Source organism: Arvicola amphibius, chromosome 11 (assembly GCF_903992535.2).
Source record: "Arvicola amphibius chromosome 11, mArvAmp1.2, whole genome shotgun sequence".
In the NCBI taxonomy this organism is placed as follows: domain Eukaryota; kingdom Metazoa; phylum Chordata; class Mammalia; order Rodentia; family Cricetidae; genus Arvicola; species Arvicola amphibius.
This window is the reverse complement of record NC_052057.2, coordinates 118,326,361-118,341,775: the sequence shown is the minus strand read 5'-3', so window position 1 is coordinate 118,341,775 and position 15,415 is coordinate 118,326,361. Positions and strand designations below refer to the sequence as shown.

At 48.8% G+C, this 15,415-nt stretch overlaps 1 protein-coding gene across 1 annotated transcript in view; it reads left to right on the top strand.

The window, feature by feature from the left end:
- Positions 1-14,274: 14,274 nt before the first annotated feature.
- The window catches only part of Esrp1 (epithelial splicing regulatory protein 1), a 55,583-nt gene continuing 54,442 nt past the window's right edge, over positions 14,275-15,415 (top strand). Inside the window, exons 1-2 of the mRNA XM_042055980.1 lie at positions 14,275-14,562; positions 15,066-15,194. Of these exons, the coding sequence (XP_041911914.1) occupies positions 14,431-14,562; positions 15,066-15,194 (261 nt within the window). The 5' untranslated portion in view covers positions 14,275-14,430. The remainder of the gene's footprint in view (positions 14,563-15,065; positions 15,195-15,415) is intronic.

The window sequence follows — 15,415 nt, the reverse complement described above, 5'->3', positions numbered from 1 at the left end:
CAGAGACAGAGAGAGAACTTTAAGCAAAAGCAGCTACACTCACCAAGGCCAATCTTGAAACTTAGCATGTTTTCAGTACAACCCATCGGGTAACCACGGACACCGCAGGGGGAAGAGCACTGGCCCGTGAGCCGGGAGACCTGAGCAATGCGAACAGTCGTGCTACCATTAGCTGTGTCATCCTGGTTGGCTAAGTCACTGAGCTTCTGCTCTTGCGAAACAAGGGCGTTGGGATAAAACAGATACTTGACTCTTTCTAATTGGTAAAACATAGCTTTGATGACATACTTGCTGTTTACTTTAACTAACATGGTTTTGTAACATCATTGTAGAACGACACTCAGTGTGTCTCAGATGTTCTTCCCAATCCATGACTGTAATTATCAATCTGAGGATATACTGCGCTAGTGCTTTAGAGAGTTTAAGATGTGCCATCACTGCGTAAATAGAATTACATTGGCTTCCCTGCTGTACTGGTGAGGGCTATCCAAGCTCACAGGGAAATATTTTTGTTAATCTTTTAAAGAAGATCTATTTGTATATAGGTGTCTGGGTATATGGACGTGTGTGTTAGGAGCCATTTGCTGTTGTGTACACAGAGGTGCTCAAGGAAAGCATCAGGCGTTCACCTCTACCATTCCGTCTCCTCCACAAGACAGGACCTCTCCTTAAACCTGCATTTTCTTGGCATGGCTGGAAGCCAACCACCCCCAGTCCTCCTGTCTCTGCCTCCCTGACGGTTATGCGCAAGGGACAAGTGGCTTATTCTATGGATGCTGGGATCTGAACTCAGATCCTCATTTTTGTCCAGCAAGCATGCTCTTAGCCAGATCTCTCTGAGATCTCTAGCTTGGAGAACTGTGTGTATGACCACTGAGCCTAGGGTGTTCACCCGCGTCAACCTCTGGGCACAGTGTGGATATGGGCCATCCAAGCACATGACAAGCACTTTAATGACTAAGCCACCACTCCAGCCCCAGGACGTTATTTTAATTTCTGACAGTCGGCTCCAAGAGCTTTTCATTCCGTACGGTGCAGTAGTGTCAAACACAATCACTGAAATGAGAGTCTATCTGTACGAATCTCAGTTCTGTCCATATCTCCCATGTTGCATTGACATTTTAAAATTAAAAATGTACCGTTACCCTTTTTCGGTTGGCAGCGCACACAACGATGTGTGTGGAAGTCAGGGGATGACTTGAGGGAATTAGTTCTCTCCTTCCACTGTGTGGGCCCTAGGGATCAGCTCAGTCTTCAGTCTGGGTGGCAAGCGCCTTTACCCGACGAGCCATCTCAGTGACCCCTTTTCTGAGACAGGTCCATGGTATACAGATGGCTTCAGATTGGTGAGTCTCCAGTCTCAACTTCCAAGTGCCAAGATCACAGGCATGTGCTAAAATGTTCGCGGTCTTGTGTGTGTTTTGGTGTTCATGTTTACTGACAGACAGTGTTTACAGTACTCACTCATTCCTGCATCTCAGAACAGGGAAGACCCGCCCCCTTCCTCTTCTCCCCTCTTCTCTGGATTCTTCCCAAACTTGAGTTTTTGAGAAAGTGGAATCTAGAATTTTCTCCCTGGACATCTTATATGGTTGGCCTCTTGTTCTCAGAGCAACATTCACCCATTCGTGTGAACCAAGGCCAAGAGCTTGTGAGTCTCTGCTTGGTTATACATGTCCAGACCAAATTCCGGATGCAAATCTTTGGTGGTAGCACTGGATCACAGCTAGTTTATTCAGTGGCTTGGGTCCAATATCCTTGATGCCACTAGGATGGCAGAGGTCTTGCAGTTTGTCTGCACACAGGCTGGGAAGCAAGCCCATCAACACAGTGAGTCATCTTGCTGGCTCCAGATTAGACTTCTAGACTAATGCTTGCTTGTTTGCTTTGGTTTTCAGGACAGGGCTTCTCTGTGTAGCCCTGGCTGTCCTGTAGATCAGGCTGGCCTCAAACTCAAGGGACCTGCCTGCGTCTGCCTCCCAAGTGCCTGAATTAATGATGTGAGCCAGCATCACCTGGCTTAGACCAACGTTTAATAGTGTGAATGATAGTGTTCAAAAATGAAATGGGGCTGGAGAGATGGCTTGGAGGCTGAGAACACTGGCTGCTCTTCCAGAGGGCCTGAGTTCAATTCCCAGCAACCACATGGTGGCTCACAACCAACTGTAATGAGATCTGGTGTCCCCTATGGGGTGCAGGCAGACACGCAGGTACTATGTACATAACAAATAAATCTTTAAAAAAAAAATGAAGAGGTGACAAAGGGGAGGAGCTGTCTCTGGGAAACCGGATTGGAGTTTCGGAAGGATGCGGGTAGGTGGCTGCAGATTTCATTATAAATCATATAAAAGGAGCTGAGCATGTTTGTAGGGACCCAGGTAGTGGGACTGCCGGGAATCTGAAGTCAGTACATAGAGTACCGGGGTACATAGGGCCAGGACAGTTGGGAATACAGAGGGAGATATTGTCTAAAATGAAAGGACGGAAGAGAGAGGTCACGAGCACTTGCTGCTCTTCCTGTGGGCCGGAGTTTGGTTCCCAGCACTGAACTTGGCTCGCAGCCACCTTAAAGCTTTAGAGGCTCTCATGCTTTTTCCAGGCTCCAAAGGCATCTGCACCCTTGTGCATATACAGAGACGCATATACATACACATAAAATAAGATAAATATTACAAGGAGGGAGGGAGGAAAGAAGGAAAGGTAGGAGAGAAATAAATGATGCCACAGGGCCGAGGACATAGCTCAGTTGGTAGAATGCTTGCTGAGAAGCTGACAGCCCTGGGTTTAATCCCAAACAGTGGAGATGCTCAAACTATAGCCCAAGCCTCCTAGCACTCAACAGGTAGAGGCAGGATGATCAAGAGGTCAAGGTCATCCTCCACCATAAAGTGAGCTAGAAGCCAACATAGATTACATGAGAGCCTGTTTTTTTAAAGTGAGGTGTGTGTGTATATATATATATATATATATATATATATATATATATATATGGTAAGCCTAGGGAAATCAATTGTTCATAATTTTCAGAAAAGATTAAGGTAATGATTGCAAACCCCTAGTATATGATTCCTCTTTTTATATGAAAGTGATATGACCAATTTTTCATAAAAAGAAAAACAAAACTTCTTTATTCTTGATTAGTCTTTTTTTTAATATTAAAACTGTCTTTTTCTGAGACAGGGTGTCACTATGTAGCCTTTAACTCAAAGAGAACTTCCTTCAGTTTAGATTCCTTAAATGAATTAAAGGTAGCTAAAACTGCATTTCTTATATGAAATGAAAGAATAGTTATTCATATTCATTATTTTAAAATATTTCTTAGGGCCAGTGAGAGGGCTCAGTGGGTAACAGCACTTACTGCACAAGCCTGGTGACCCAAATTTGATCCCCAGAACCTACATAAAAAGCCACCTACAGCCAGGTGATTGCACACACCTCCAACCCCAGCACTTGGGAGGCAGAGGCAGGCAGACCTCTGTGAGTTCAAGATCAGCCTGGTCTACATAGTGAGTTCCAGGTGAGCCAGGGCTACACAGAGAAACCCTGCTTCCCCACCCTCCCGCACAAAAAGCCATGTGCAACAGTGTGCATCTGTAATCTTAGCTTTCTCCCCCACCTTGAGACAGGGCTTCTCTGTGTAGCCCAGGCTGTCTTGGAACTCACTCTGTAGACCAGGCTGGCCTCTGCTTCCTGAGTGCTGGGATTAAAGGTGTGCACCACCACTGCCCAGCTATCTATCCCATTTTGTTCTGTCTGGCTGGTGACTCCTTTGACTCTGCCCTTCTTCATCCCATCATTCGCACCTAACTTTTTTTGGTTTGGTTTTCTCACCTAACTTTATCCTGCTCAGCTATTGGCTGGTCAGTTTTTGTTGTTGTTGTTGTTGTTATTGTTGTTTTGTTTTCTTGTTTTTAAATCAGTCACAGTGCGGAGACTTCACAGTGTACAAAAGGATTTTCCACAGCAGTGTAACACCACCCCCTGGCAGCCCTGGCTTTCTTCTGGTGAGATGGGAAGCACAGGCTGGGAGAACTAATAGAAGCCAAATGTGGATATGGTAAGTTAAAAAAAAAAAAAAAAAAAAGACCCGAACTCAAACAAGCACCAAGATACAACGAAAGAACCAACTCCCCAAAAGTGTCCTCTGATCTCCACAGGTGTGCTGTGGAACATGCACACCTGCACACGTGCACACACAAACACAGAGTCAGGAATGTTAGACTCACACATACATGTAGAGAGAAAGGAATGTTATACAGAGACAGGAATGTTAGGTTCACACAGAGAGTCAGGAATGTTACACACACACACACACACACACACACACACACAGTCAGCAATGTTAGACTCAGGGAAAGTCCATGCACTTGGCAACCCCTTGGACACAGCAAGTCAAGGGCAACTCGCAAGTTCCTCCTCTAAAGACAGTTCTGGCATGCTGCGATCCCTCCCAACCTTGACTCTAGAGTGTGCAGATGGAGCTCTTTCCGTTTGGCTATTTCACTTTGACTAGTGGACTGCAATTCAGATGCCATTTCCTGTCTCCCTGAAGGAGGACGTACCTCACGGCCGTGGAGCCCCAGGGCCCTGGTTCTGAGAGCACTTGTACTGTGTATGCATTTGTTTTTGTGTCTAGCTACTTGGTCATCGCCCTCACTGAACAAGGGCCACGTTTGTCTCTAGTCACTATTGAGTCTCCAGTGCCTAACATCCTGTTTGGGGCAGCAAGCCTGTCAACAGTATTAAATGAATGACTGAACACACCCACCGAGTCCCAGGTGAGAGGTCCGGACTACACTGTATGAAGCAGATATAGACCCATCGTAAAAATTATCTTCCTTGTCTCCAAACAGCAGTTTCTGCCAAATGTGCTCTTTCAACCTAACATTTATATCCTGCAAACACACAAAGTAAGGAGAAAACGATTTCCTGGTTCCTGGGTTATATTTTGCCAGACTAGCAACACTGGCCCTTTATCAAAGGGTTGGCTAAGCTGACTGCAAGGAAGCCAGAGACTCAGAAAATAAGAGACAATGCTTCCTTTCCCTGAAGAGCCATCAGTGAAGATTAACTAATATTGTATAGGTTTTTATACATGGATGACGTCATCCATGTATAAAAAGTGTTCGATCATAATCACCCACACCCCTTTTCCTGTCCCCTTCACTCCTGGTCTCCTTGCTCTGACTCCACCCCCTTTCTATTTTCACCTCTGACTTTCATTAGAGTTGGTCACAGGAGCACAGAAGGTTTATTACAGGGAGCATGGCTGTGGTGGTTTGAAAGAAAATGGTCCCCAAAGGGAGTGGCACTATTACGAGGTGTGGCTTTGTTGGAGGAAGTGTGTCACTGTGGGAGTGGCTTTGAGATCTTCCATGCTGGAGGTACTCCCTGTGTCTTCGGCCATTTCCTGCTGCCTGCATGATGAACTCCTAACTACCTCTCCAGCACCATCTCTGCCTGCACATGGCCATACTCCCAGTCACTATGAAAATGAACTGAACTTCTGAAACTGTAAGTGAGGCCCCCTCAATTAAATGTTCTCCTTTATAAGAGTTGCCATGGTCATGGTGTCTCTTCACAGCACTGGAAGGCCTAAGACAATGGCCTACACTCCTCTTTAGTTCAGGTCTTTAAAGCCCCAGCTTGACTTAATAGGAAAATCTTGCTGCTGGGCTTCCTCTCTGGAACTTGTAAAGGAGTCCAAGTAAAGAACAGGTGGGAAGAGGGTAGTTGTACCAAAAGGCCAGAGTAAGGAGAGAGGAGTTTCCGGGGGCATCACTTCCCCCTAAATGCCCAGTGAAACAGGCTCGTGTCTATAATCTCCAAGCGCTGGTGTCTCATGCTGTCCAGATTCCCCGTGTCTTTTATCTGCCCTTTTCTCTAAATCTGTCTGTGACAAGCCAGGGTTGAGACAAGGTCTGGTTTAAACACCTTGCCACACTCTCTTTTGTAGGGGTTGAAACAGGGTCTCATTATGTAGCCCAGGCTTGCCCCAAATGTCCTGAATTCAGACGACTACTAGGTCTGCTGTCTTTAACACAGAGGCAGAGTGACGTAGTGGTTACCTTGAGCCACCCTGACCCTCTCTCAGGGAGTCTTCTCAGTACAACCTTCTTGGCTCTTAGGTTTATTCTCTTTGAGGAGACATTTACACATTGCTGTTTTCTTAAAGACCATGGAGTGCATGTCACCATTGGCACCTGATTGTCACAATGAGAAACCAAGTCCCTCTGAGACTAAAGAACAAGCCCAAACCACAACACAGCAAGAGGCAGCGGCAACTGTTAAACTTATATTTTTCTACAGACAGTCTATGATAATGGCTATAATCAAGGTTCAGGTCAGTAATGTCTTTAAATGTAGAAAATTGTCATTTATCCTGACTATCATTTTTCCTTCCCTCCCCATTGCAGAGATTCGGTCTGATCAGGGAGAAGATGAGGTGTCCTACAACCCCATCTGCAGTGAATACCTAGGAAGATCAGTGACTTCTGATGGCCTTGAACATAAATTTCCACTTGGTATTTTACAACTTTGATATGCTAGTTACACGCTACGGCATTTCTCCTACTCAGGGTTACAGTTCCACTGTCCTTAGTGCAGTCACAAACGGGTACAACCAGGAGCATGAGCACTGTGAACACTACCATGCTTGCCTTCTCGGAGTATACGCAGGGACCTGCTGGGCTGCCGCTCCAGCAAGGCTGGCGTGGGTAGAGCAGGTGCAGGTGGATTGAGCTGGTTGTAGAAGTCATGACAGCTCTTGATCAGCAACTGCACAGCATTGATACAGATGCATGTCTCAGATACATGCTTGAGTGTTTTCAACATCTCAACCTCATTTCCTATCTGGGACATAATTTTTTTTTTTAAGTTTTTGAGACAGGGTTTCTCTGTGTAATAGTCCTAGCTGTCCTGGAACTAGATTTGTAGACCAGGCTGGCCTTGAACTCACAGAGCTCTGCCTGCCTCTGCCTCCTGAGTGCTGGGATTAAAGGCGTGTGCCGCCACCACATGGGAGAGATCCTTATTCAGGATCTTCGTGTTTTTAGTGGGGATGTTGTGAAGCTCCTTTTGCTTCTGACAGGAGGGCATCAGTGGACATTGCCAGAGCCACGCTGTTCATAAAGGGGTTTTCAGTTGTGAAATACTTGTGTTGGGATTGGTTTTTATCTTTACTGTTTAGATTTTTTTACTCTTTAGGGGCCTGCCACCCAGCTCCCAAATAAATCACACATGGAGGCGTATTCTTAGTTATGAATGCCTGGCGTTACCTTGGGTTGTTTATTACCAGCTTTTCTTAACCTAAATTATTCCAACTATCTTTTGCATCTGGGCTTTTTCCTTTTCTTACTTCCGTATCTTACTTTTACTCTTACTCTGTGGGTGGCTGGGTGGCCCCTGATGCCCTCCTCTCTTTGTTCTCTGGCTGCTTCCTCCTCCTCCTTGGTTCTCCTATTTATCCTCTCTGCCTGCCAGCCCCGCCTCTCCTCTCTCTGGCCTCTCTATTGGCCATTCAGTTCTTTATTAGACCATCAGGTGTTTTAGACAGGCACTGTAACACAGCATCACAGAGCTAAACAAAAGCAACATCAACAAAAGTAACACACCTTAAAAAATATTCTCAACACTCAAGTTCTTCATTCAACCAATCTTTCAGTCCTGTGTGGTTGAACACTTCAGTCATAGCCAGGCAGAGGCGGCACGTGCCTTTAATCCCAGCACTCGGGGAGGCAGAGGCAGGCAGATCTCTGTGAGTTCAAAGTCATCCTGGTCTACAGAGGAAGAAAAAAGAAAATGTCAGTCACTAGCTGCTCTCTCCATTGTTCCTTGACACGCAGTCTTCTGGTCCCACTGGTACATCTCCTATGAGCTGGCTGGAGACTTTGGATGAACTCTCTGAACGCTGGCTTCTGGTGAATGCATGCTCTTGGTGGCGTAGTAGCTCCTCGGCTCTGATGTGTTTTCCTCCCAAGCACTCAACTCCTGTAGTTCCTGACAGTGGGCTAGCATGTGAGCTCTTCAAGAGAGGCAGAGTTCCCCCCTCTAACACTTACGCTTTTGTAGTAACAACCATGAGTGTGCAAGTGAGAACTAAGAACGATGTAGAGACTCGAGTGAAATTGGAATCATTAAAGTAGTCACTCTCCGGCCTCCATGTGTATCACCCACTCTGAAAGTGAAGAGAGCTTCCAGGTCAGCCAAGTCACGGCCATTCTAGACTCTATGAGATTTTTTTTTTTTTTTTTTTTTTTTTTTTTTGGTTTTTTGAGACAGGGTTTCTCTGCAGCTTTAGAGCCTGTTCTGGGGCTAGCTCCTGAAGACCAGGCTGGTCTCGAACTCACAGAGATCCGCCTGCCTCTGCCTCCCGAGTGCTGGGATAAAAGGCGTGCGCCACCACCTCCCGGCTCGAGATCTTTTCTTAAAACAAACAAAACCCCTAAAAGTGCAAGTTCAATTACCACCAACACACGTGCGCCTGCACATGCACGCTCGCACATGCGCCGAGGACTAAAGGAGGTAGGAAGATAATTAAAGAACAGGAAATGAAGGTTGCAGCTGTTCAGTGTAGAAAGGGTCACTTAACAGCTACCTTGAAGTGTTTGAAAAGATTATGATAGGGAACAAGGAGGGCTGAAGAGACTCAGCCCATGAGGGCACTTTCTGTTCTAGCAGTGGAGCTGAGTTTGGTGCCCACATCCGGAGGCTCAGAACCGCCTGTAACTCCGGGTCCTGTCCTGCACACTCAACACAAACATGCTCATGCTTCCACCCCAATTAAAACAAAAACAAAAAAAAAAACTTTTTTTCTTTACCTTTATTCTATTCACTAAAGCAACAAAAATACATGAATTCTATGGTAATTAAGTATTACATCATATAAGACAGTGGTGGCACAAACATTGTTAAATCCTTGCATGGCAGTAGCTGGGGCGGGGCGGGCCGGCGGGATCTCAGTGGGCAGGGAGGCTAACACATAGCCTGGCAAGTCTGAAGCAATCTCAGCTTCACAGAAGTTGCCGAGAATAGTACAGTGGATTCTCTCCTCTGCCACTAAGGCTGCAAAGCTCCTACCCAGCATCCGGGAGAAAGTAAGACCTAGGATTGGCCCCCAGCGGATTGGCCGCCAGCATTGGGGCAGAGGGTAACATCTATAATCCTTCGGGAGCAATTTCCAGGCATTTTTCTTTATCGCTAGAATGTTCATTCATGCATTCTTAAATCCAGGATGCGCTCCTGCCTACACGGTGCAGCCCAGTTCGTGAGGCACAAGTGAGGAGTAAGCCAGTATTACTCAAGTCTGTCTGCCCTTTATGTTTCTGTTCCTTCGGTTTCGAATTTATTTTTCTGTCTTTTTTTTTTTTAACAATTTTTATTTATTTTATCTATTTTTGTTTTTTCGAGACAGGGTTTCTCTGTAGCTTGGAACTAGCTCTTGTAGACCAGGCTGGCCTCGAACTCAGAACTCACACAACTCAGAACTCACAGAGATCCTCCCGCTTCTGCCTCCCCAGTGCTGGGATCAAGGGTGTGCGCCACCACCTCCCTGGTGAATGTATTTTTCAGAGTCTCTCTCAGGTAGCTAGAACTCCTTGGTCTTCATCTTCTTCCTCACCAACGCCAGGATTATAGGCTGGTCCTGCTGTGCCCAGCTCCCTACAGGTCTTTAGCTATTTTTAATAGAACATTTGAAATTTAAATTTTCTGCATACTAGCCTCACATGGTGGCAAACTCCTTTAATCCCAGCACTTGGAAGGCAGGCAGAGGTAGATGATCTCTGAGTTTGGGACCATCTGGTTTGTAAATCGGGTTTCTGAATAGCCAGGACTACAGAGAGAAATCCTGGTTGGAGGCAGGGATGGGGATATGTTATGTATGGGATGAGATTGTATGGGATGGGGGATTGTTTTTGTAGACTGTCAGCTGAGAGTCTCGTATTTACAGTGATGAGTTAACATCTAGATAAGACAAAGCTGCAAATTTGGGTGTGTGTTATTACAGTTAGGTCTCAAACCCAAAGCAAATGGTTGAGGTGTCTATTAACATATCAAAACTGATTAATCAGTAATCAATCACCTGTGTCCCTTGGTTAATGGTTGAATTAATAATAATTAAAAAAAAGCTGGGAGGTGGTGGCACATGCCTTTAATCTCAACACTCGGAAGGCAGAGGCAGGCGGATCTCTGAGTTGGAGCCTAGCCTGGTTTACACAGTGCGTTCCAAGACAGCCAGGGCTATACAAAAAAGTCGTATCTCAAAAAAAAAAAAAAATACAAAACAGCAAAACAAAAATGTTTAGGGCTGGAGAGATGTCTTAGCTGTTAAGAGCACTGACTACTCTTCCAGTGGGCCCTGGTTCAAGTCCCAGCACCCACACGGAATTCACAATTGTCTGTAATTCCAGCTCCAGATCTGGTACCATCACACACACATACATGAAAGCAACACCAATGCACATAAAATACATCTTTTAAAAAAAGGGTAAGTTTTGAGGGTCTAAGATATATAAATACAAGAGGCAAAGGTCTAAGGATATGAAATCTTAAGTTGTGAGGGTCTAAAAAAGTGTTTTAAGATGCATAAATACAAGTCATAAAGGTCTATGAAAGTGATTTAAGGTATTATAAAAATGAGTGTCAGGCAGACCTCCAAGTTCCAGGACAGCCAAGGCTACACAGAGAAACCAAACCCTTTCTTGAAAAACAAAATAAAGAAACCTAAGACTCTAGAGTTTTAACATTAATCAACGGAGTTCTGATAAAATATTAATCCCTGGTAAAGAATTGCTACTATTATAGTCACAAGCTCAAAACTGTAAATCTCCTTTGGTTGTCTTCTAAGTATAGACTTTAAAATGTTTCTCTCTGTGCTGAAAACACCTCTAATCTTAAAAAATTCATGCTAGGTGGTGGTGGTGGCGGCTCAAGCTCTTACCCTGAACGCCAGAGACAGGTGGATCTCTGTGAGTTCGAGGCCAGCCTGATCTCCAAAGGGAGTTCCAGGACAGCCAAGGCTATTGCAGAAAATATTACACAGGGAAAAACAAAAATTTATGTAAGCTTCAGACAGTCATCCGTTTCTCACAGGTCAAACAAACTCGATAAATACCCCTGTCAATCAACAGGTCGTTTTCCCACCTGCCTGACGGTGGGGGTCTCTCCCCCTTTTCCTGGTTCTTGAGATTTCCCTCGCCATGGGCGGGAAAGTTTCAAGTGTACACCCAAGAATATTAAGAGCTAGTTCCAGGACAGGCTCCAAAGCTACAGAGAAACCCTGTCTCGAAAAACCAAAAAAAAAAAAAAAAAAAAAAAAAAAAAAATTTCCCCAAACTCCCTAACTTTACTTTCTCTCCCTTGTCTCTGTCCCGGCAGGTTTCAAGTCAACAGCAACAACGGGCCGGCCCCAGGTGTCCCTCGGAATTTGCATCCTAGACAGAGCCCCAAAGCAGCTCTTAGCCCTAGGTGATCCAGTTAGTCAACTCCAGGCGGACCTGCAGAACCTGGGCAGAAACAGTGGGGGAACAGTTTGCACTCCTCTCTTTCCGGCCTCGGTCGGAATTCCAGCTTTCCAGGGTCCCTGACAACACCCGGATTTCAGCCACAACGAAAAAGGTTGGGATGTTATGTCTCAAATCCCAGCTGAATGGCTGAGGCGATATTAACATATCTAAGACGACGCAGGCAGGTCCTCGCGGCTGGCATCCCAATCCCCTACCCAGGGACTGGTGGCACTGCCCTTTTCCTAGAAGCTCTTCCCCGCATAACCCAGTCATTTTGGCTACGTTCATCCTTTTTTGGTCCCCTTTGGCATCTTGGTCGCTGCTCCAAGTTCCCCTCTCTCCACTTCTCCTCACACGGCCTGGCTCAGAGTCATGGTCACTCTGTACCTCTCCATATGCCTCCCGCTATCCGCTCCCTCACAGCTGCAGAAATCAAAACAACAAAACCCTTGTCCTTTCCCCACACCTAGGAGCAATCATGTCTTCCTTTTCATTCAAATTAATAAATATTTGTTGCGTGCAGCGTACGTACCAGGCTGTTAGAAGGCCTTAGAATTTATTCAAGAACAAAACCCCTGTTAAGGTAAATCAGTTGGACAAGTTAACCTGAGTTATTTTAATGTTAGAAACAGAGAATCCAGCTTTCCTAAGTGGGGAATGGAAGGTCTCTGCAAAGAGGGGCAGCTATAAGATTCGTGCCTCTAGTTTTCCTACTGCGGCTTCTCCTAGTAAAAGCGCTGACTTCAGTTCGTCGAAACTCGTTCTACAAACGACGAAGCCAAACTCCACAACAGTGTCTTCAGGTGCGGCTGTAATCACTTTCTCTGCACCATGCTCACCTGACGTCGGGCCTCCCAGCCTGGTGTGCTGAGCGGTCGGTCCTGCAGAGGCCCGCGCCCCCGCCAGGTGTTGCCTCTCTCGACAGAGCTGAGCAACAGAGAAATTCATTCTCGAGAGCCCCGAGGCGACGCGGCTCGGGGAACCGGCTACTCCAGGTAGCCTCGCCCACTGCAATGCAATCTGGGTGGTTTTTCCAGATCCCCCGCCCAGTCCCAGCCCCCGCGACTCCTAGGGAGGAGGTTGGCTCAGAGACTCCGGGACTAGGGCGGGGCTGAGAGGCGTCCTTGAAGCCCCGGAGTGGCAGCCGAGGACCCAGGTGGTACCAGCGCCCTCTCGGGGGTGGAGAGCGAGCCAGGCATTCACCCGCTGTCCCGGACGCCGCTGCCACCTGCTTCGCCTGCCATCCGCCTCCCGCCGCACCCTATCTTACCGGGAAACGGGCATCGCCGGCCTCCGACTCCCCTCCCTTACTCCCCAGAGTCTAGGCTTCCACTAACAAACATCCCTAGGAAAGTACAGACGGGTTCCAGGGGTTGCAAGGGTGTGGCGGCCGCGTTTCACACCAAGAATACACGGGGCCGCATACTTGCCACCAAGCTAGTAATATTTCAGACGGAATCCGGTTCCCAAGAATAGACCGGTTTGAGAGAGAAAACTCGAGGGAACTACACCTCTAGCGCTTTTTCTAAAATGTCAACATGACCTACCTTGCCCCTTGGTGGCTGGTGGCAGGGGCTGGAGGTGGAGTTTGCGGTGGCGCAAGAGTCTGTGGGCGCACGATAGGTTGGAGACCATAGTCAAGTCACACTCCCATAACAAATTCAAGAGATGGGTGGAGGGCGTGGGGACAGGGCAGGAAATTTAGCAAAAAGCTTGTTTGGCCGGATTCAGGGAGGTCTTTTTGAGGCCGGCAGGCAGATACATTTTATTTTGTATCCAAGGCAAATCACAGTTTAAAGTGCTCCGATCCTGGAGGGCGTTCCGGTCTCAAACTAACAGCAGACATAACAAAGTGTATGATAGATATGGGGCTGCAGGGTCCTTCTTCCTGGGGTCCCCTAGCTGCTGTGAGCACTGTGGTTGCACCCCGGGACCTGCCTAGTTAGCCGGGCGTCGGGTTCTGCGGCTGTGGGGTTGGGGGTGGCTCGTCGCCCCGAGGTGGAGAGCGAGCACCAGCTCCCGCGCCGGGTCGATGGGCAGGGCCCGCAGGACTTGACCCTCCCGCTGTTTGCACTTCGAGGTGTGCTGGGCTCAGGAGCGGCTGTCCCCGAGTTCCGCAATTGCCCGCACCACCTACCCGGGCGGCCGTAGGCCGGTCCCTCCCAGGCGCCGCGCCCAGGGCCTCACCTCTGGCCTCCTTTGGCCTCCCGGCGCCTTGGCCTTTCGCGCGACCCTTCAGCTCCTAACCCCACCGCCAAGGCTTCCCTCCAGCTCCCTCGCCTCCGTCCACCACGAGCAGGGACCCTTTCCCCGCCGTCGCGGGCCCTAGGCCCCCTACCCCTTTCCCTGTCTGGCCTTGGCTACCCCGAGGGTGACAACTCGCTCTTCCCCGCCCCCTCCCCTCCTCCTCTCCAGCCCGGGCCTCCCCATTCATCCAGCCTTTGTCTCCCGCCCCCTCCTCGCCCTCCCCCTCCACTCCCCCCACCGCTGCCACGTCGTGGTTTGAAGGAGCCAATGGGCGGGCGCCGCCAGGTGTCTCTTACCTGCACCACGTGGGGGAGGGGGAAAGGGGCGGGCAGGTAGAGCCACATCCCAACACAGAAAAGCTTTCAGCCATTGCTCGCGCCTCCCGGGGGTGCAGCTGGGCTCCTCGGCTTTTTTTCATAGACGCACCAGCAATTGGATACAGAAAGGGCAGGCCTGCTGCTCCCTCCTTCCACCCCCCTTCCTGCCCTGGGTGTGGAGCGCCGGCCAGGTGTGGGCTTGGGTGGTTGGTTACCGCCTTTTGCCCTGGCGGCCGCGAGGAGGGGGGTGGGCGCTTTCTTTTTCTCTTGGAAGAGGCTTTTAGCACAGGTTTTCTCGTTCTCACTTCCAACCCCACCTCGCCACCTCCCGAACCCCCTCCTCCCCCTCCCCACCTATCGTCATGACGGCGTCTCCGGATTACTTGGTGGTGCTTTTTGGGATCACTGCTGGGGCCACTGGAGCCAAGCTGGGTTCAGATGAGAAGGAACTGATCCTGCTGTTATGGAAAGTCGTGGATTTGGCCAACAAGAAGGTACTGCTCAACGTTCTGGGCCAAACAAGGCGTGGGGCAAGAACTTTATTGTAGAAGTTAGAGAGGAGATAGAGGGTTTCTTTTTTCTTTCTTTTTTGTTTGTTTGCACGCGTATGAAGCGGGGCCCCGAGGCCTAGAGAATCCATAGTAAAGCAAACCTTTTGACTAAACCACCTTGGGGCCATTTCAGTCTTCCGAAACCTGGCCCAGGTAGAGAGGCCTGCGCTGCCGAGCCACGTTCTCTGCGGGTCGTGGGACGCCTGGGCCAGGCTGTGGTTCTTGGGGCGCTGGGGTCCCTTCTAGGGCCTCAGCGACTTGATCCGGGTAGGGTGGGGGTGGGGCGGGGGAGCCGAGACCAGATCCCTGGCCGTCTAGGGAGCCTTGATTCTGCTGCTGGGTACCTGGAAACCCTCGAGCCGCCCGGGGGAAGGCGGGGAGGAGAAAGAATTTCCAAATTGAAAAGGGGGAATTGACCCCTTATTCTCCACCCTTCACCCCCCGAGGTGGGACAGTTGCACGAAGTACTAGTTAGACCGGATCAGTTGGAACTGACGGAGGATTGTAAAGAAGAAACTAAAATTGACGCCGAAAGCCTGTCTTCCGCGCCGCAGCTGGACCAAGCCCTCCGACAGGTGACAGTTTGGGCCGGGCCACGCCGTCCACCCCTATTTCCGCGGCCCCCAGACCCGGCCCAGCCCTGTGACTTCACGCCCTCGTGGAGCGGTCTCCGCTTGTTTCTGTGGCAGGGTGGCGAGACTCCCAGCCTTGCATGTGGGCGTCCGGCCGGAGGGCGGGGAGGGGCTCTAGAGGGGGGGCTGCTGTGCTTGTTCCTGGCCCCCCGGTTCTTGGGATG